Source organism: Sus scrofa, chromosome 2 (genome assembly GCF_000003025.6).
Source record: "Sus scrofa isolate TJ Tabasco breed Duroc chromosome 2, Sscrofa11.1, whole genome shotgun sequence".
NCBI lineage: Eukaryota > Metazoa > Chordata > Mammalia > Artiodactyla > Suidae > Sus > Sus scrofa.
In genome coordinates, this window is record NC_010444.4 from 2,009,736 (window position 1) to 2,027,629 (window position 17,894).

Genomic DNA, 17,894 nt, shown 5'->3' on the forward strand with positions numbered 1-17,894 from the left:
TCAAGTGTGGACACATGGCTTCGGCTGGGGTTTTCTTCCAGGAAAAGGAGTGCATTCAGCAGCCAGGGCTTTGGCACCGCCAGCCCTGCCGTGTGTGCCCCGGGCCTGCACCCCTGGGCTGCAGGGGCTCGTTGAGATGGCCAAGCTGCTGAACGCTGGTCTGGGGCACGTCAGGAGGGCCCTGGGCCTGTTCCCTGGGTCTCCCGGCTGCAGGGAGATGCTGGCCCACCCCCACCCCCACTCTCCAGCTCCCTCTCAATTTTAATTACCTTGATTTTCATTGCCTGGGGCCATCTCGTCTCCCCCGTCCCCTCCTCTAATAAAGGGCCAGCCTGTCCCACTCCTTTTTCTCCCTGACATATTAGAAAAAAGTTTTTCCATTTCCTTTGATGTCTTTTACAAGTTGCATCTCATTTCCTGCTTGGGCATTTCTGACCTCGAGTGACTTCTACCAGCCAGGCTGCATCTCCTCCTCGGTGTCCCACCCAGATGCCACTTTTCGTTCCTGCCTGTGCAGTGGCCCAGCCAACACAATTTCCTCCCACCTTCCCCACCTTCCCCAGGGCCCCCGGAGCCGCAGCCCCCGCTGGCCTCCGCCGAGTTCCCGAGGAGGCCCCGTCTTCCCGTGAAAACCCAGTGATCCGCTTCCCCAGGGCCCGTGCTCCTTATTTTTTCTGCTGTTATTCTTAGGCAGGCTGGTTTTGTTCATTTCCCCCCCCCCGCCCCCTGATAAGGTGCGCTGGAGGGGCGGGGTGGGGGGAGGACAGGGGACGTGGGGGCCTCCAGCACGTGTCTGCGGGAGGAGCAGATCAGAGGGGCTGGTCTGCTCCCTAAACCTGGCTCCGTGGGCCCCCAAAGCTGCTCAAGTAAAACTGAAAACCAAACCTCCGAAATGAGCCACCAAAAAGAAAACAGAACAGGAGAAAACCAACAGGAGTCCCCTGACAGCATTCTCCCTCCCTCCCTTCTTTCTCTCTCTCCTTCTCTCCTCCCCCCTCCAAGCCCCTCTTCCTTCCTGTTCAGGGGTATGGCTTTGACCTTCAACCTCCATCAGAACCAGTGGGAGCATCTTCAGCACAGGCACCTCAGCACACACCGGAGGACAGTCCCCGGCCCCTTGGGCATAACAGACCCTAAAGGGAACTTCCGACGCACGGGGCCCCTGGTGGAGGGCGGTTTGCCCAAGGAGCAGAGGAGACAGACTCTTGGACTGTCTCAAGCCCCGCTAGACTCCGCCCCAGAGCGGGTTGTGTGTGCGGCAGCTCCATTTTTATTGCTGTTATTTTATTATCACGATCACTATTGCAGTTGCCAAAAAAGGCTCAAAAGAGGTTCAGAAAAGCATGGACACATCCCACAGCTGGGCCTCCAGGGCAGACGTGGCATGTCCTCGCCATGCAGGGACCCTGCTTCCGGTGGCACGTGCTTGCAAAGGCGGCCCTCTGGGTGGCAATGACTCTCCGAAAGCAGGACCTCACGACAGGTCCCCCTACCCCGTGCAGGGTCTCCTGGGAAATTGGGCACGGCCCTGGCATGAGGTCAGCAAGGTTTTTGCACTGTTCGGGCGCCTGCTTGAGCTTCCTCACAGCATGGCAGTGGGTTCTGGGCTCTGGCATAGGCCTCCTGGAAGCCAACCATGATCTTCTAGAGCAAGGGGAAGGAGTGTTTTCTGGGCTAAACCAGTGGGTGCTGCCATGATGGCGGGGACTGCTCACATCAGCCTTGGCCCCATGGGGCCACCCGGCGCTCGCAGAGCCGCTCCTCTTGCAGGGATGGGTTTGCCCAAGGCAGGAGGCAGGGTCTGGGACTCGCTCTAAAACAAAGGCAACAACCAAAACATTCCAAGTTGGGAGAGGAGGGATTTCCCCTTGTGGCACAGTGGAAACAAATCCAACTAGTATCCACGAGGATGTAGTTTCAATCCCTGGCCTCGCTCATTGGGTCGGGGAGCCAACGTTGCCATGGAGCTGTGGTGTAGGTCGAAGACCCAGCTCGGATCTGGTGTGGCTGTGGTTGTGGTGTAGGCCGGCAGCTGTAGCTCTGATTCACCCCCCAGCCTGGGAACTTCCATATGCCGCAGGTGTGACCCTAAAAAAAAAAAAAAAAAAAAAAAAAAAAGTTGGGAAGGGGAAATAAATGGACAAGTTTAGAAAAATGTTGGTGGGCTGTGGCTGGTGAGGACGTGGAGCTCACGGCTCTGGTCTATCCATTTTCTGAATGCTTGTGCCTTCCAGGCTCTGCAAGGCCTCATTGAAGCAGATGCAAGTGATACGATTACTAATGCCGAGAACATGGACCACCAGCTACAAAGTTCATGGAAAAAGGGAGAAGTTTTTTGTAGGTATATACCTGTGCACATGCTGTGTGATATCAAGTCAACACATATACAATAAAAAGCTGCTGGCAAGACGCCCTTGGCAGAGGGCGCTATCTCAGTGGCCTTGGGAGGAGGGGTCGGTGCTGCCGTGGGCATGTGCCTGTGACTCCGCCTCTGCCTGGACCCAGCTCTGATGTCTCAGCAAGAAGCCACCCCCAGGAGTTCCCTTCGTCGCACAGCAGAAACGAATCCGACTAGGAACCCTGAGGTTGCAGGTTCGATCCCTGGCCTCGCTCCGTGGGTTAAGGATCCGGCGCGGCCGTGAGCTGCGGTGTAGGTTGCAGACGCCTCATCGGCAGCTACAAACTCTTTGAAGAAGAGGAGACTGCAAACTCTTGAAGAAGCAGAGCCAGGTTCCGCTCCCCTGGCTCCAGGGGGGTCTTAGTAATGTGTCCACCTCTGCAGATGAGGCCAAGACAACTCGCTGGGCCAGGTTGTGACGACCTGGCCCCTCTCACCCGGGCTCCTGGAACACAGTGCTCGGAACCCGGCTGCCATGCTGTGAGGAAGCCCAGGCAGGCCTGCAGAGAAGCCACGAGAAAAGGAACCGAGGCCCCAGCTGGTGGCCAGCCCTGTGCCGCCAGGCCCGGAAGGGAGCCAAGCCATCTCGGAAGTCAGTCTCCCAACCCCACTCCAACCCCCCTGGCCAACACCCCATAAAACAGAGCTGAGGTGCCTGGCAGCATTTCCCAAGTGCCTGACTCATAACATCCCAGGTATAAACAAAACCTTACACCGCAAAGCATGGAGATGGGTTAATTTGGCAGGAGATGTGACTGGAACAGGTGTTCACATGCCGGGGGGCGAGAAGGGGCCAGATAGATGCCAGGGCCCCTCTGATTTCGTACCCCTGGCACAGAGAGCCACCGCCACCACCGCACTTCAGGGCTGAAGAATGGCAAACACACAGCCTTGTGACCCTGAAGCAGGCTGGCCCTGAGGACAACTCATGCCCAAGGGCATTCCGGCAATGGGCAGGCTCCAAGCATTGCTTCCTGATGCCGCACAAGCCACCAGAGGCTGTTTCTTAGTCTAAAGAACATGTCCCAGCAATACCATCCGTATCTCCACTGCACCCGAAACACTTGCTCCAGGGCTGAAATAACACCAGTTTTAAACTTCAGAATAAGCAGCTGGGGCCACGTAAGTACACCTCGCTCTGCGCAAACAGCTCAGCCCCCGGAGATTGTGACCTGGTCCCAAATCTTGATAATTTTCCTTCTTCGTCAAATAAAAAGGTCAGGCAGACACGCTCGTGTGTGTGTGTGTGTGTGTGTGTGTGTGTGTGTGTTTACACACAGCAGGACGTTTGGCCGGGGACTGCTCTTAGGCTCACCCGCATGGAGCAGGGACGATGAGGAAGGCGAGAGGCTGAGTGGTGATGCAGAAGTGACAAAGTCTCAGCCAATCCCTTGGGAGCCCTGGAGCTGGATGTCCCCTCAGAGCTGTCTATCCAAGGCCTGGGGCCGGGGTCCACCCCCCAAGTCCACCAGCTTTGGAGGGGAGGCACCTGTGGGCAGAGACGGGGCAGCTCTTCACCTGAGAACAAGACCTGGGAAACCCTCATCCGAGCCACCGGCTACAACCTCCCCCTGGTGGGAAGAACACGGAAACACGAACCTGGGCACCAGATGACCCCACAGGCTCAGTGCGCTGCCAGGGGGTGCAGAGCTGGAAGTGGCAGCGTGGGGTCTCATTCATGGCGAAGCTTGTTATCAGTCCTGGGGCCTCAGGAAAGTGCCACATGGTGGTCCCGTGGTGGGGATGAGTGCACAGCTGGCACATCCAGGGATGCAGTCAGCATCTGGGTCACTGTTGCACTAGCCGTGCAGAAGGACCACCAACCCACCTGCAGCTCCTCTGCCCCCATGTTCCCTGCCTTACCTACTGGACACTCCTTAAAGCACATCCAAACTCTCCTGAAGAGCAGGAAGTGACCAGCAAAGACAGGGACCCTGTCACACTGAAAGATGCCTTCCCCCACTCTTAAGTGTGACAGGCTGGAGTTGGCACCCATAGGAACTGAAGGCACTGCTCAGAGAAGAATCTTCAGAATTTCCAGACATGCATCCAAGCATCCAGGACACCGCAGCAATCCCCCCAACCCCACCACTTGCTGTCATGCCTAGAAATGCAAAACAGTGAGTTGGGATCGTCAAAGAAGCTGTCTCAGTCAGCTTCGTTACCTCATGCTGCGTAACAAAAATCCCAGCGGCTTCCGCCAGCAGCAGAAGATTTCTCGGTCTGTGACAATCCCATCCTAGTGGCTGGGGCTGGGTTCCACGGCAAGTCGTGGAAGGGGCAGCCCCCGTCAGGACACTACTGGTCTCGCAGTGGAGAGAGAAAATGATGAGGCCATATCCAGGCCCCTGTGGCCTGCGTCACACCGATTCCATGTCATTGGTCAGAGCAAGTCATGTGACCAGATGTGCTCTCAGCTGTAGACCCCTCCCACAGGGCAGGGCAGCCTGTCTTTGGACAGTAACGCAATTCGTCCCCGTGCAGAGCCAGCTGGAGGAGGAACTGACCAATGGCTCAGGCTCTCTGTCCTGGCCAGGTCGGACCAGAGAGGTACTGAGCTAAAGCCACAGTTGTCAGGATTCATTTTTAATTATGCTTTGTCCATGTGTCTAAATTTATAATGAGGGGGAGTTCCCATAGTGGCTGAGCAGTGATAAGCCCAACTAGCATCTGTGAGGACCCAAGTTCGATCCCTGGGCCCACTCAGTGGGTTAAGGATCCGGCATTGCCGTGAGCTGCGGTGTGGGTCACAGATGCAGCTCAAGTGTGGTGTGGCTCTGACTGTGGTGTAGGCCGGCAGCTATGGCTCCAACCCGACCGCTAGCCTGGGAGCGTCCATATGCCACAGGTGCGGCCCTAAAATAAATAAATAATAATGAGGTTTCTCTCTTTTTTACTTTTTGCTTTTTAGGGCTGCACCTGAGGCACATGGAAGTTCCTAGGCAAGGAGGTGAATCAGAGCCGCAGCTGCCGGCCTACACCACAGCCACAGCAACGCCCAGATCCAAGCTGCATCTGCAACCCACACCGCGGCTCACAGCAACGCCAGATCCTTAACCGACCGAGCAAGACCAGGGGTCAGACTAGAGTCCTCATGGATACTAGTCAGGTTCATTACCGCTGACCCACAGTGGGCATTCCTCTTTTTTTTTCAATTCCCCTAAAAACTGGTAGTCAGTGTGGTCCACCCCGAAGAAAAGTTTGAAAACAGCATCTGAACAGGGACTCTCACCACGGCTGGCGTTATGCTCAACAGTGCAGGCCCTTGGGCTGCATCTTCCAGATCTCAGCCAGCTCTTACCGTGCGATCCAGCAACCGTGCTCTTTGCTATCTATGTATCTCCTCAAAGGGCTCGAGCCCTTGGGTCCACTCCAAAAATGCACACAGCTGTATTCATAATTCCCGAACTTGGACGCAGAGATTCCCTCGGTAAGTGAATGGATGCATAAACTGTGCTCCGAGCAGACGATGGGCTATTATTCAGAAATAAAAAGTGACCTAGGAGTTCCCGTGTGGCTCAGCGGGTTAAGAACCACACGTTTTCTCCATGAAGAGGCAGGCTTGATCCCTGGCCTCGAGCAGTGGATCAAGGATCCGGTGCTGCCATGAGCTGCAGCCTTGGTTGCAGATGCGGCTCGGATCTGGCCTGGCCGTGGCTGTGGCGTAGGCTGGCAGCTGCAGGGCCGATTCAACCCCTGGCCTGGGCACCTCCATACGCCACGGGTACGGCTACAAAGAAAAATAAATAAATGAAAAGGGACCTATCGATTTCACCTGGAGGAATCTTAAAAAGCGAAGTGAAGGAAGCCAGGCTGAGAAGGCTGTGCCATCCCCACTATGTGCCCCTCCTCGAAGAGGCAGGACTATGGAACCAGTCAAAAGAGCTCTGCTGGTTGCGGTGGGGTGGGGGATGAAGAAGCAGAGCCCGGAGGCTTTTCAGGGCTGTGAAACCACGCCGGACAATCCTGTAAAGGTGGATGCATAGCATCCTACATCTGCCCAAACCCACAGAATAGCCAACGTGAAGGGTGAACTCTGGAGCTCCTGCCTGGCTCAGGGGGTTAAGGATCAGTATAACAGCTGTGGCGCAGGTTCCATCTCTGGCCTCGAAATGTCTGAATGCCATGGGCATGGTCCCCCCCCACCCCAAAAAAGGGTGAACTCCTATATAAAACATACACTTCAGTTCCTATTTTCATAATGTAGGAAAGCAGGTTTCCTTTAATGAGAGATTGCTCCCGAGACAGCATCGGGGGAAAGCAGATGGAACCAGGGGGCTGGCCGTGCTGGGCTGCGTCCTGGCTGGTACTCTGCCAGGGAATGACCTGGGCAGGTGGCTTTGTGTCTCTGAGCCCCCTCGTCCTCACCTGGAGCATGGAAAGCTGGTGGGAGGACTAAGCACGGGTCCTGGCGTCCCCGGGGCCCGGCTGAGGGTGACAGGGGAGGCCTGTCCGAAAGTGAGGGCTCTCCCCTCTCCTTACATGGAACCCGGTTCCTCAGAGGCCTCCCCCGCCACTTCCCCATCCCCTCCCCCCTCACCCCATCAGCTGTCAGATGTCCCTTGCTGGTGGGGTTGGAGGAGGCTTCCTGACACCGAGGCTTGAAACAATAGCCCCTGGCCCGGGGCTCAGTCTTGTTTACTTCCAAAACCACCACTGCCTCTGCCGCTGCTTGCTTATCAGGTTTTGTGATGTCACCTCCCACCGCAGAGGCAGCTCCTGCTCGGGGGGGATTGGGTCCATCTCCTTCAGCGCCCCATCTCTGGTGCCCAGAGCAGTGCCTGGCAAGCTGGAGGCACTTGGAATATTTGCCAGCCTGGCACCTGTCCCTGGATGGCCCCACTTCCCCCTCCACCCAGCAGCCTTAGGATGCTTTTGAAATTGGCCTTGGCTTGGAGTTCCCATCATGGCTCAGCCGTTAGCGAACCTGACTAGCATCCATGAGGACACAGGTTCGATCCCTGGCCTCGCTCCATGGGTGGAGGATCCGGTGTGGCTGTGAGCTGTGGTATAGGTCGCAGATGTGGCTCGGATCCCATGTTGCTGTGGCTCTGGTGTAGGCCGGCAGCTACAGCTCCCATTAGACCCCTAGCCTGGGAACTTCCATATGCCCCAAGTGCGGCCCTAAAAAGACAAAAAAACCAAAAAAAAAAAAAAAAAAAAAAATTTGCCTCGGCTTCTGTCACTCTTCTTTCATTGCCCCCAAGGGCTCCCTACTGCCCACAGGTAAAATCCAAGAGTCGATGCCAGCCCATCAGCCCCAGGAAGGCCCAGGAGGCCAGGGGAGACTGGGCAGTAGACCCCGAAAGGCAGTCTTACATCGAATAATGATTAAGCCACGTAGGGGCCCGACGCCCACCCGCAAGCCAGGCCAGCACCAGAGGAGACCCGCAGGCACCCCTCTCGGCCTGGCGCTCCTGCTTCATCCGGACACTCCGACTCTAGGACACCCAGCCAGCCTGTCTCCCTCAGGGCCTCTGGCTCCCTCCTCCCGCAGGCTCAGTCCCACCTTGGCATGTGGGTGCCAACCCTTCCTATGGCTTCCCTGAATACCCAGCTGAAGTACCCTGTCCCTTCTCAGCCTCTGCCCACTGGTCATCGCGTCCTTGCTTTATGAGTAAAGGCTCGACGTTCTGTCTTCCCAGCCTGGTGCACGGGGGCTGCCCGGGTCATGGAGGTGACTCAAGACCCCTGCTTGTTCCCCCACGGAGATCAGCCTCCGGGTGTCGGCTGCGAGCTCCTGCCTGGGAGAGAAACTGGCCCGAGAAACCAGTTCCCCTTCCTGCTTTCTAGAAAGCCCCTCCGAGTGACACGAGGAGGCTGGGTGGCAGGGGGCCTGCATGCACGGGTTCTCTGCGGGGGCCGGGGCTGTGAGCATCAAATCCAGGAGCACGCCTGGCTGGCCTGCCCCACCAAGGCCCCTTCCGCAGCACTGTGTTTGGGGCCGAGGACAGGGCTGGGGAGGGGTCTGTCCAGGCAGACCCTGTCCTTAGTAACCAGTGGTCCTTCAGGCAGATCACTGATGCCTGGGGGCTCCCCGCTCAAGGCGCAGCTGCCGTCCTCCTCCCTCTCAGCCAGGCTGAGCTTCCACCTGGTCACATGGGTGGGCGTCGGGGAGGCCCCCACCCCAAAGGGGAGATGAGAAGCCAGAAGTCACACCTAGGCAGGTCTAATTCCCGCACTGTGTCCAGGCCGAAGGCGGCAGGGCAGGGCAGGGCCCCCCTCATTTTCCAGGGGCACATTCTCAGCAGTGTCCAGCCCCAGCGGGGCCTCGGGGCCAGTCGGGCTCCCTCCTCTCCACCCTTTCTGGCAACTGGGGGGCGGGGTAAGTTAAGCGCATGCCGAAACCGCATTTCCAAGATCAAGGCTTGAGCCGAGCCTTTGAACCTGATCTGCGGGGGACATCGGTGTCCTCAACAGCCCCCCAAAACAGCAACCTAGAAAAATGCACCACCGCTGCTCCGCTTCTCCCAGCCTCAGGCACAGCGAAGATGCTGCCAGGCGTCCGTTTTTGCTATTTCACGTCACCCTTTCCGTTGTAAGCCATAATTTTCAGAGGTTTATAGGTCAGCTATAAAAAAAAATAAACCTCTCCTTTTGACAAAAAAGGGAGCACTTTGAAACTAGAAGGCTGGTGGGTGCATGGGTGGACCCAGGCCTGAGTTCTTCCAGCAAAACGTCCTGGGAGCCCGCCCACCCCACCCCCACCTGGCAGGGGCCGTGTGTCATCTCCCCCCCCATCGTGCAGGCCTGCAGGCCGCCCCTCCCCAACTGCTGGCTGGCTTACAAAGGCCAGGAACACATCAGGGGTCCTGAGGCCCCACCCTGGGGAACCAGGCCACAAAGCTGGGGCCTTTGGAGCCATTGGGGCTCCACCTTGCGCGGGGCCTGAAGAATTGAAAGCTCAGGTCCCTGCTGCTCAGGCCAGCAGGTGCCACAGGAGCCCCACTGGGGCTCGGCCCAAGGGAGGTGGGGTGTGGGTGGCTTCCTTGGAAGCTCGGTCTGGCGCACAGCCCTCATGGGGGGGCGGTGGTTGGGTGGTGTGCGTGTGTGAGACATGGAGAGCGAGGGCGGGGCCGCTCATCCCTAAATTAGGGGCCTGGGGCAGGTGGGCGTGGGCCAGCCCTGCCAGGAGAAAGTCCCCCTGCCTGGGGGGGGGGACTAGAAAATATCCTGGGCTGCCCCCTGGGTTCTAGCTCCCTAACTTTTGGGGGTGCCAGAGGAGAAAGCTGAAGGCAGTACAAGCACACACGGAGCTGAGTTGCAGCATTTTTCGGCCTCTTTATTTAGAACCCGGCGGACGAGGAGCCGGGGCAGTGGTGCAGACGGCTCAGGAACCATTTTTTTTTTTTTTTAACAGATTTGTCTTCAAGTTTAAAATAATCATAATAATAAAAAGAGACAGCGAAAGCGCGAAGAGACTGCAAGCTAGATGGGCTTGTACGGCAGCTACAGCTTGGGAGCGACCCTCCCCCCAGAGTCCGCTACAAAAATAAATTTACATTTGTCGATAACCAGATGCGGGTGACGTGCCTTTGGCATAACCAATAACCGAGCTATTGCGTGGCAGAGCGGCCCACGCCTCGACATAAATAGAAAATATAAGTTAGTATAACTTTAAAAACTTTTTGTACAAATATACATGTTTTTTTCTTTTTTCCTTTTTTTTGTTTTTCTTTTTTTTTCTTTTTTTTTTGCACTGAGTTTCAGCAGAGATTAAACATTTTATATAAATGACTCTTAAAGCTTTACACCTTGGGACCAGTGTACTCCTCGTGCAGAATACATTTAGATATAAAAGACGTTATTAATACATTGCACAGTTTTCAAACTTTAAACAAAACCGAACGCTGCTCCGTGGCAGCTGCCGCCGGTTGCTGCTACGTGGACGGTCCCAGCCGAGGCCCAGCGCTCCTCTCCTGTCCGCTGCCCAGCGGGCTCCCTCGGGGCTCTTTGGGCGCGAGGCTGCGGGAGAGAGGTGCGGTGAGCCAGGAGAGGAGACAGAGCGGCCGCGAGGGCGCCGCGGGGCGGCCCCTCCCCGCCCGCGCGCCCGGGCCGCCGCACTCACCTCTCATCGCAGCCGCTTGCGCGGGGTTTGCTCAGCCGAGCCGACGGCTGGAGCGGCGCCAGGCGCGGCGCATCCCGCGGGAACCTCGTTCGACGCCTTGGCCTCGGGCGCGGGTCTCTTGCGCTTGGCGAAGAAATCTGCGGGCGACAGCGCGCGCAGCGGGTCAGGGCGGGGCCGGCCGGGGAGCCCAAGAGGGGGCCGGGAGGGGGCGCGGGCGGCAGGCCGGCCGAGGTGGGGGCGCCGTCCCCGCCCGCGCCGAGGTCCGCGGCGGGTCAGCTTTGTTTACGTCGCCGCGCAATGTGCTGTGTAAGCATTTCCCCTTGTCCCGCGGCCAAGACCCCCGGGGCTACCGCCGCTCTTAACCCCCTCCGCGCCGCGATCGCCGCGCCCGGCCGCGCCCGGGGAGGGGCGCCAGCGGCCGGGGCGACGGTCGCGCTCCGAGGGGGCCAGAGCGCGCCCTCCCATCCCTCCCCCGTGAGCCTTTCGAGAGCACAACAGGGTGGGGACCGGGTGCGGGCGCAGCCGCGCCCCGCGCGCTGCGGGCCCTTTAATGCCACGGAGGAGGCGGGGACCAAGTGAGGCCCCCGAGGGCCGAGGAGCCCGGCCGGCCGGACAAAGCAGGGCCGGGCCGGGCCGGGCCGGGGCGGGGCTGCGCGGGACTCACCGGAGATGAGAGGCCCGGACAGCTTCTTGATCGCGGCGCCTCCGGCGGCGGCAGTGGTGGCAGCGGCGGCGGCGGCGGCAGTGGCGGCGGCGGCGGCGGCGGCGGCAGCGGTGTTGGCAGTGGCGGCAGTGCCCGGCGCGGGGCGCCCCGAAATCCCTGAGTGCGGCGGCTCGGCTAGGGGCTCCTGGCTGCGCGGCGGCGAGACCGCCTCCTGCTCAGCGCTCTCCTGCGGCGCCGGGGCCGGGGCCGGGGCGGGCGCGACGGCGGGGCCGCTGGACGGCGGCTCCGGCGCCTCCCCGAGGCCGTCGAGGGACTCATCGGCCGGCGGCCCGGGGGGCGGGCTATCGCTCGCGCCGTCCGGGCGCGGACGAGGCGCCAGGAGCAGGCGACAGCGCCCCACCTGCACCGTCTCGCGGTAGAAGGCGGGCACGGAGTCGCTGTCCACCTCGGTCCACTGCAGGCGCCCGGGGCCCCGCAGTGGCACGTCCTGCTGGAAGTTGTAGTCCCAGCGACGCTGGTCCTCGGCGCTCAGCTCAGCCAGACGGATCTGCAGCTCACGACTCAGCTCCTCGTGGTCCACCGGCCCGAAGAGGCTGCGGCAGGCGCTGGTGCGCGCGAACAGGGGAAAGGTGCGGCGGGCGACGAGGCGCTCCATTGCCAACACGCTGCGGAGACACACGTCGGACAAGTCCGAGGGCTGCGCGGGCCGGGCGGCGGGAGAGGAGGAGAGAGGAAAAGGAGGAAGAGGAGAGGAAAGGAGGGCGGAGGCCGGGAGCAAGTGAGACCCCGAGTAGCCGGAGTCTGCATTTGCAAAGGGACGCAGCGGGAGGGCGGCGCGGCGGCTACCTGGCTGTCGGGCCGTGGACTGCTCCTGAGTCTCGTTCGCTGTGTCGTCCGGCCGGCGGCCGCGCCCCCTCAGTGCCTGTCCTCGCTCGCTAGGCTGGCTCTGGCCTGGCTGGCACCCACCGAGCGCAGAGCACTTGGCCTGTGGAACGCCCAGTCCTCGCGCGCCCCTTTATACGCGAGGGTCCCACCCCCCCACCCTCCGGGCGCGGGCCCCGCTGCTATTAGCATAATGTAGTATTTTCAGTTTCAACAACACCGCGGCGATTGGCGGGCGCCGCGCTCCCCCCGCCCCTCTGGCGGCCCGGCCCCCGCCCGCCGCCCATTGGCCCTTTGCACACACCCACCCGAGGGCGGGGCGGGGCGCGAGGGCCGATTGGCGGGGCGCGGGGCGCGCGCAGTGGCGGGGAGGGGGCGGGGCGCGGGGCGGAGCCCGAGTTAAAGGGCGCTGCGGGCGGTAACGTGACACCGCGGCGCCCCGCCCCCTCGCCCCATTCCCCCACCCCCCCGCGCTCCCGCCCCACGCCGGCTCCTTTGTCTGCAGGCGGGGGCTGCTGGGCTGCGGTGGCGCGGGCGCCCCCCTTCGGCCGGAGGGAGCGCTCTCCCCGGCTTGCGGCGACAGCCGCTCGCAGGACCGGCATCCGGCCTGGCCCCGCTCGCCGCCCGAGGGGCTCCCAGTCCCGCCGCTCCCGCTCGCCCTTTCGGGCCTCCCGCGCCAGCTGACGAGCCTCTAACCCGCCGCGGCCAGCTCGTCCTTGGCTGGAGCTAGATGGGGTCTTCGGCTGCCCCCGCGCGACCTGTTGCGCGGGAGGCTTATGTCCCTGGAAGGGTTCCGCGCACCTGGAGCCCTGACACACCTGCTGGCCCTAAGGTCCACGCGCGGGGAGAGGAGATTGGGGGACCAGGGGGCGGGAGGCTCTGTAACGCTCTTTCTCCAAGAGCGAAGCCGCGGGCCCATCGAGACCGGCTCTTCATCGCCTGGAGCCAGGTCTGTTAGTTCTTGGGGGCTGCCCTCCCTGCCCGGCAGATGGACACCTGGCTTTGCCCTCCTGAGCTATGCCCACCATGCCACTGCGTCGGTGCTCAGCCACCTCACGCCTGGGCCAGGCTGCAGCCACACCAGGCTGCCCAGGCTGGCCTGCTGGACGCTCTTGTGCTGGATGGTATTGGACGGGGCACTGGAGGCTTCTACACAGGGGTGGGCCTGGCCCGGCCTGCCTGGGGCCCTGACTGAGTATTGCTGATCCTCTGGCCCAGCCTTATCCCTTGTCACACAGGAACTACCCCCGCCCCCGCCGAGGGGTTGGGGGGCAGTGGTGGGCAGGCACCCAGACAGCCCTGCTTCAGCTGCTTCCAGGGGCGGTACCTCTCTTCGACCTCCGGGACGGCTAGCACCCTCTCGGTTGGGCCCTGTAGTCATTGTTGGTTGGGAAAGTACGCCCCTAAGAATGCGTGACAGGGCATGCAAGCCAGTGGGCTCTGCCATAGTGCCAGGGAGAGAGGCCAGCCCAGAAAGGGGAGGCCCTGCCAGGCAGGGCCCATGACCCACTCTCCTGCTCCTTGGTAGGCCCCTGACCCTCCCCCGTGGCCATCCCTACTGGGAGAGGCCACAGGAGACCATTAGTTTCTGCTGATTTCCCCTGGGCTCAGCCTGCCCAGGCAGGAAGGGGGACAGCCGAGCAGCGGCTGGTGGGCCCACCGGAGCCCTGAGCTCTCAGCCCTGTCCCAGGTGAGCCTGTGACCTCGGTGAGAGAGGCAGGTAAGGCGACTGGACCTCCACCTGCCTGCCTCCCCCAAAGGCTCAGGGGGGTGCCAGGATACTGCAGGGCTGGCGCTCCGTGATAGCATGCAGATGTGTCCTGGAGGGGGATCAGGAGAGGCAAGCTTTAAGGTGAGGCGGGGGACAGGGCAGGGAAGCAGTCCGGATAAGACAGGGCAGGTGGCCCGCGCTCAGCTCTTCATAGCAGGACCGAAGCTGACCATTCGTGTTGGCGTCTTTATTCTGGTTTGTACACTGCATTGCAACTTTCCCACAGCAAGTACAGATGCTCCAATATTTTTATTTTCGGGAAAACAAGATGACAAGGGCTCCCCTGGCCCCTCGGACCCCTTGGGTGGAGCCCATCTCATCTGGCCTGGGCTCAGGAGGCAGGACCTCATCCCACCCTCATGCCACAGCCACACCAACCTCCCCAGGGACCATGCGCACAGGACACGTGGGTAATGACCACAAAATGTGGAACCACATGGCCGCAAGGATTTCCCAAGAGGTCGTCGGGACGCCCTGTTGTGGCCATCCCGGAGGGCAGGCCAGGGAAGGGGCCACCCCCAGCCCCAGCTGGGCCACCGGGCTGTCTGCCTTCCAACACAAGGAAAGCCACCTCACTCACAGCCCGGCCCTGGACACCCAGAGGAGCCAGCACTCTCCTCGCTGGCAGGGACTGCCCCGTGGTGTAAGTACCTACCTGCCCTGGGCCCCCCAAGAGCAGGGGACCTGGTGCACGCTTAATGAATTAGCAGGAGCTGGCCCTGCCTCAGGCCTCCGTGCAACCCTGATCCCCCTCCACTGTCCGGGGACAGGCTTGGGAAGGCCACTCCTGCTGCCTTTGAGGCACACTGGACACCTCCATGGGTGCCAGCTGAGTGCAGGCAGGTGGGTCCCGGGGCCTCCACAGTGACAAGCCCAGCAGCATGTGACTCAGGGTCCCACGTCCGAGGACTGAGAGTGGATGTCCCATATGCGTCAGGCCCCACAGCGAAGCGGCTGTGCAGCCCACCGCCAGCCAGCCCATGTGTTCCTGGATCCCTTGCTGGGCCTCACCTGTTTTACAGGGAAAGGACCAGAAAGCGGGAGACCTGGAGCCTGGAGCCTGGGTAAACCACCAGGGTAAACAGCAGGGTTGGGACCCACCCTCCCTCAGCTGCCTGGCTTCCTACTCATATTTCTCCAGGGACCATGGGGACACCTCTCTCAGCCACCTCTTTAAGGCAGGCAGGTGACCTCTGAGTCTGGGACCTTGAATTTGATCAAAGGTGGTCCTCACTGGCTTAGGGAACCTGCTGGTCCCTGGAGTGGGGTGGGTCCCCCAGCCAGGGACACACAGGGAGGAGGCAGCCGAGGGGCGGAGGGCTGGGAGGCGGGCACTGAGAAGAGGCCCAGTCCTCCATCCAAGGGGCTCTGAAGCCAGCGAACATCTGTCTAGGTACAACAGCCAAGCTCTACTTCTGTAATTAAAAATGTATCGGAAGGAAAAAAGCATACAAAAGGAACAATGTTTGTGCACACAGCAGAACCGGGAGGGCCGCGGCTCCTGCAGCCCCCCCACATCCCGGGTGTTGGGAGCCAGGAGCCTATTTGCAGGGGCGGGGGCGGGGGCGGGGGCGGGAGCGGGAGTCAGTCATAGGCGCCGGCCCCCCTGCTGGCATCCAGCCTCTGCATCGCTGTAGCTCTCAACTTGTCCAGCTGAGGAGCCGAGGCAAAGCCTGGAGCCGGTTACCAAACCTTTGCCTTCTGGGCACACAGGAAAGACCGCGTCCCCAACCTCATTGTAGCTGGCAGGGGTGGGGGTGGGGGCGCGCCGTCGGTTCTGGCCACAGAACCTGAACGGCACTGCTCTGCACGCTTCCAGGCCGGACCCACCGAAAGCGAACAAGCCCCTCTCCCCCTCCCCTCCCCTCTGCGGGCCAGGGAGGGACCCCCGGGGACCGCGGAGGCTGCAGTGGGGTGGGGGGTGGCAGGAGCCCTGAAAGACCGCGCTGGGCAGAACCACCGCCCCCACCAGCGCCCTCTGCACACCCACCTGACCGTGATGGGAGTGAGAAATGCACTTGTTTTGCATCTTAAACCACGAAAAAAATGGGGGTTGGCTGTTGTTACAGACACTACATGCTGGCCCAAGTGAATGGCTGAACCTGGTCCCCGGTCCCGGGAGGGGCATCCTCAGCCGCCTGCTGCCCCCTAGCGGCTGACCTCCGCACGCGCAGCTCTCTGGCTACTCCAAACCTCCCTTCTCCTGGGGAACCCCACTGGGGCGGTGAGCGCTGGGTGCGCCCCAAGACCCTGCAAAGGGCATCTTGTCGGTTCTCCTCCAGGAAGCTCCTGACTGCTGTCCAGAGCGCTGCCCCTCTGAGGTGTCTGGAGGGAAATTACAAATGCTGACCACACCCCTACCTTGAGGCTGGCCCGGCACCAGGGCTGGGCTCCTTGCCTCATTTAATCCCTCCAAGAACCTACCGAGCGAGGCGTTTTGAAGCAAGAGACCGGTGCTCAGAGGGGTTAAGCAGCCTGCCTGAGATCACACAGCGCTCAGTGGGAGCTGATTTGTGCCTCTGGCCCAGCTCCGAGCCCCTCCACGGGACTTCCATGAGGGGCTAGTAGGCGCAAAAGCAGGAGAGGAGAGAGGTGGAGGGTCCGCAGGGGTCGCTGACATGCCCCCTGCAAAGCCCTGGAGCCAGGAGGGGCTCTGAGGGGTGCAGCCCTGCCCCGGGATGGCTGACCCCTGGGGCGTGTCCCACCAGGAAGGGGGCAGAGCTCCTGCTGAGCCAGGCCGCCCTCCCCTGTGCAGATCTTAGCTTGGCCACCCCGAGCCCACCCTACCCGGCCAGGCCCTCGCTGCCCCACCACCACCTCTCCCAGCGGGCCCGGGGAGTCCTCACGGCCTGGCAGGGCCACCCCTTCAGCCTCAAGGAGCATCACCGGGCCATGCACTTCATCAGGGGCCTGGACAGGCCTGGCAGAGGAGGCCCCTGCCCCTCTGAGCCTCGCCTCCCCCTCTGTCGGATGGGCCCAGAGGCCCCAGGGCTGTGTGGAGTTACAGATTAACTAGCCAGCCCCTCCGCGCTGCCGGCGCAGGGGGAGGTTTCCCGGCGCCCTTGGCGGGGGCCCAGGGCCGCACAGCGGGCCTGTTCCTCCCGCACCGAGTTCCCGCGCTCGGCTGGCCCCGCCCCCTGCCCCCCCCAAGGACGCGCTGTTCTCGGGGCGGCTGCCAGGCACGTCCTCCGCAGGTGCCGGCCTCCTGTCCCACAACACGGATCCAAAGCTCCGATTACAGGGACTGCCTTGTGCTGGGGTCTGGGCCAGGGTCCTCACTCCCCCAGAATCACAGGAGGGACTAGGCAGCCTGGGGCGGGGGGGCAGGGAGGGCTGGGACTGGGAACAACCCTGGGCGGGGAGCTCCTGCCCCCATCTCCAAAATGGCCAGGGGCTGCCTCCCTTGGGGCCTCACGCAGGGGGAGATCTCGTCCCACCTTGCCTGAGGCTTGGCTGACTTCAGCGCCAAAGGCCGCAGGAGACCCTGGATCCCTGGTCACCCGAGGCTCCAGATAGACCCTCCCAGGGTCTCGGGGCCTGTCCCAGGCACCCTCTCTGGTCGGCTGAGTCCACCCTGCCGCCCTCCGCCTCCTCCCCACCCCCAGGACACAGGCCCGAGGCTCACCTTGCCAGGGGAACAGCCAGGAGAATGCGTCGGGAATAAGCAGATGCCCCCTTCCCAGCTCTCATGCCAGCCATGCCCCCCAACTTCCCGTCCAGTCCTCTGGAGCTAATGGGGTCCCCTGTGAGTTGGCCTCTTCTGCCCACAGGGTACACCAGGGACCCCACCTCCCACTTAGCACGCAGCACCTCCCCGTGGTGTTCAGAGGGGCTGAAATGGCGGGAGAGACTGAGGATCCATAGCAGGCCCCGCCCCCGCGGTCCTGGAGGAAGGGGAGGCAGGGCCTTCCTCTGAGGCCTTCCTTGAGCTCCTAGGACGCGGCCACACTGGGATGTCGCGGAGCGGGCCCCCACCGCGGTCGGGGCAGGAGGCAGCAGCCGCCCATCCACGGTCAGGCGCAAGGACAGCCCTCGCCAGTGTGTCACCCTCCCGGCCACTCGTGCTCCACAGTCAGCCAAGCCCCACAGCCCGGCTGGCTTTCCAAGGTGG

General features: G+C 61.7%; 1 protein-coding gene across 1 annotated transcript; it reads right to left on the reverse strand.

Moving 5' to 3' along the window:
- CDKN1C (cyclin dependent kinase inhibitor 1C) lies at window positions 9,656-12,357 on the reverse strand. The gene is made up of 4 exons (XM_021082622.1): window positions 11,977-12,357; window positions 11,131-11,795; window positions 10,467-10,603; window positions 9,656-10,363 (listed from the first exon to the last, which is right to left on the reverse strand). Exons 2-3 carry the CDS (start codon window positions 11,783-11,785, stop codon window positions 10,470-10,472), a joined length of 789 nt encoding a protein of 262 aa, XP_020938281.1. The 5' UTR covers window positions 11,786-11,795; window positions 11,977-12,357; the 3' UTR covers window positions 9,656-10,363; window positions 10,467-10,469.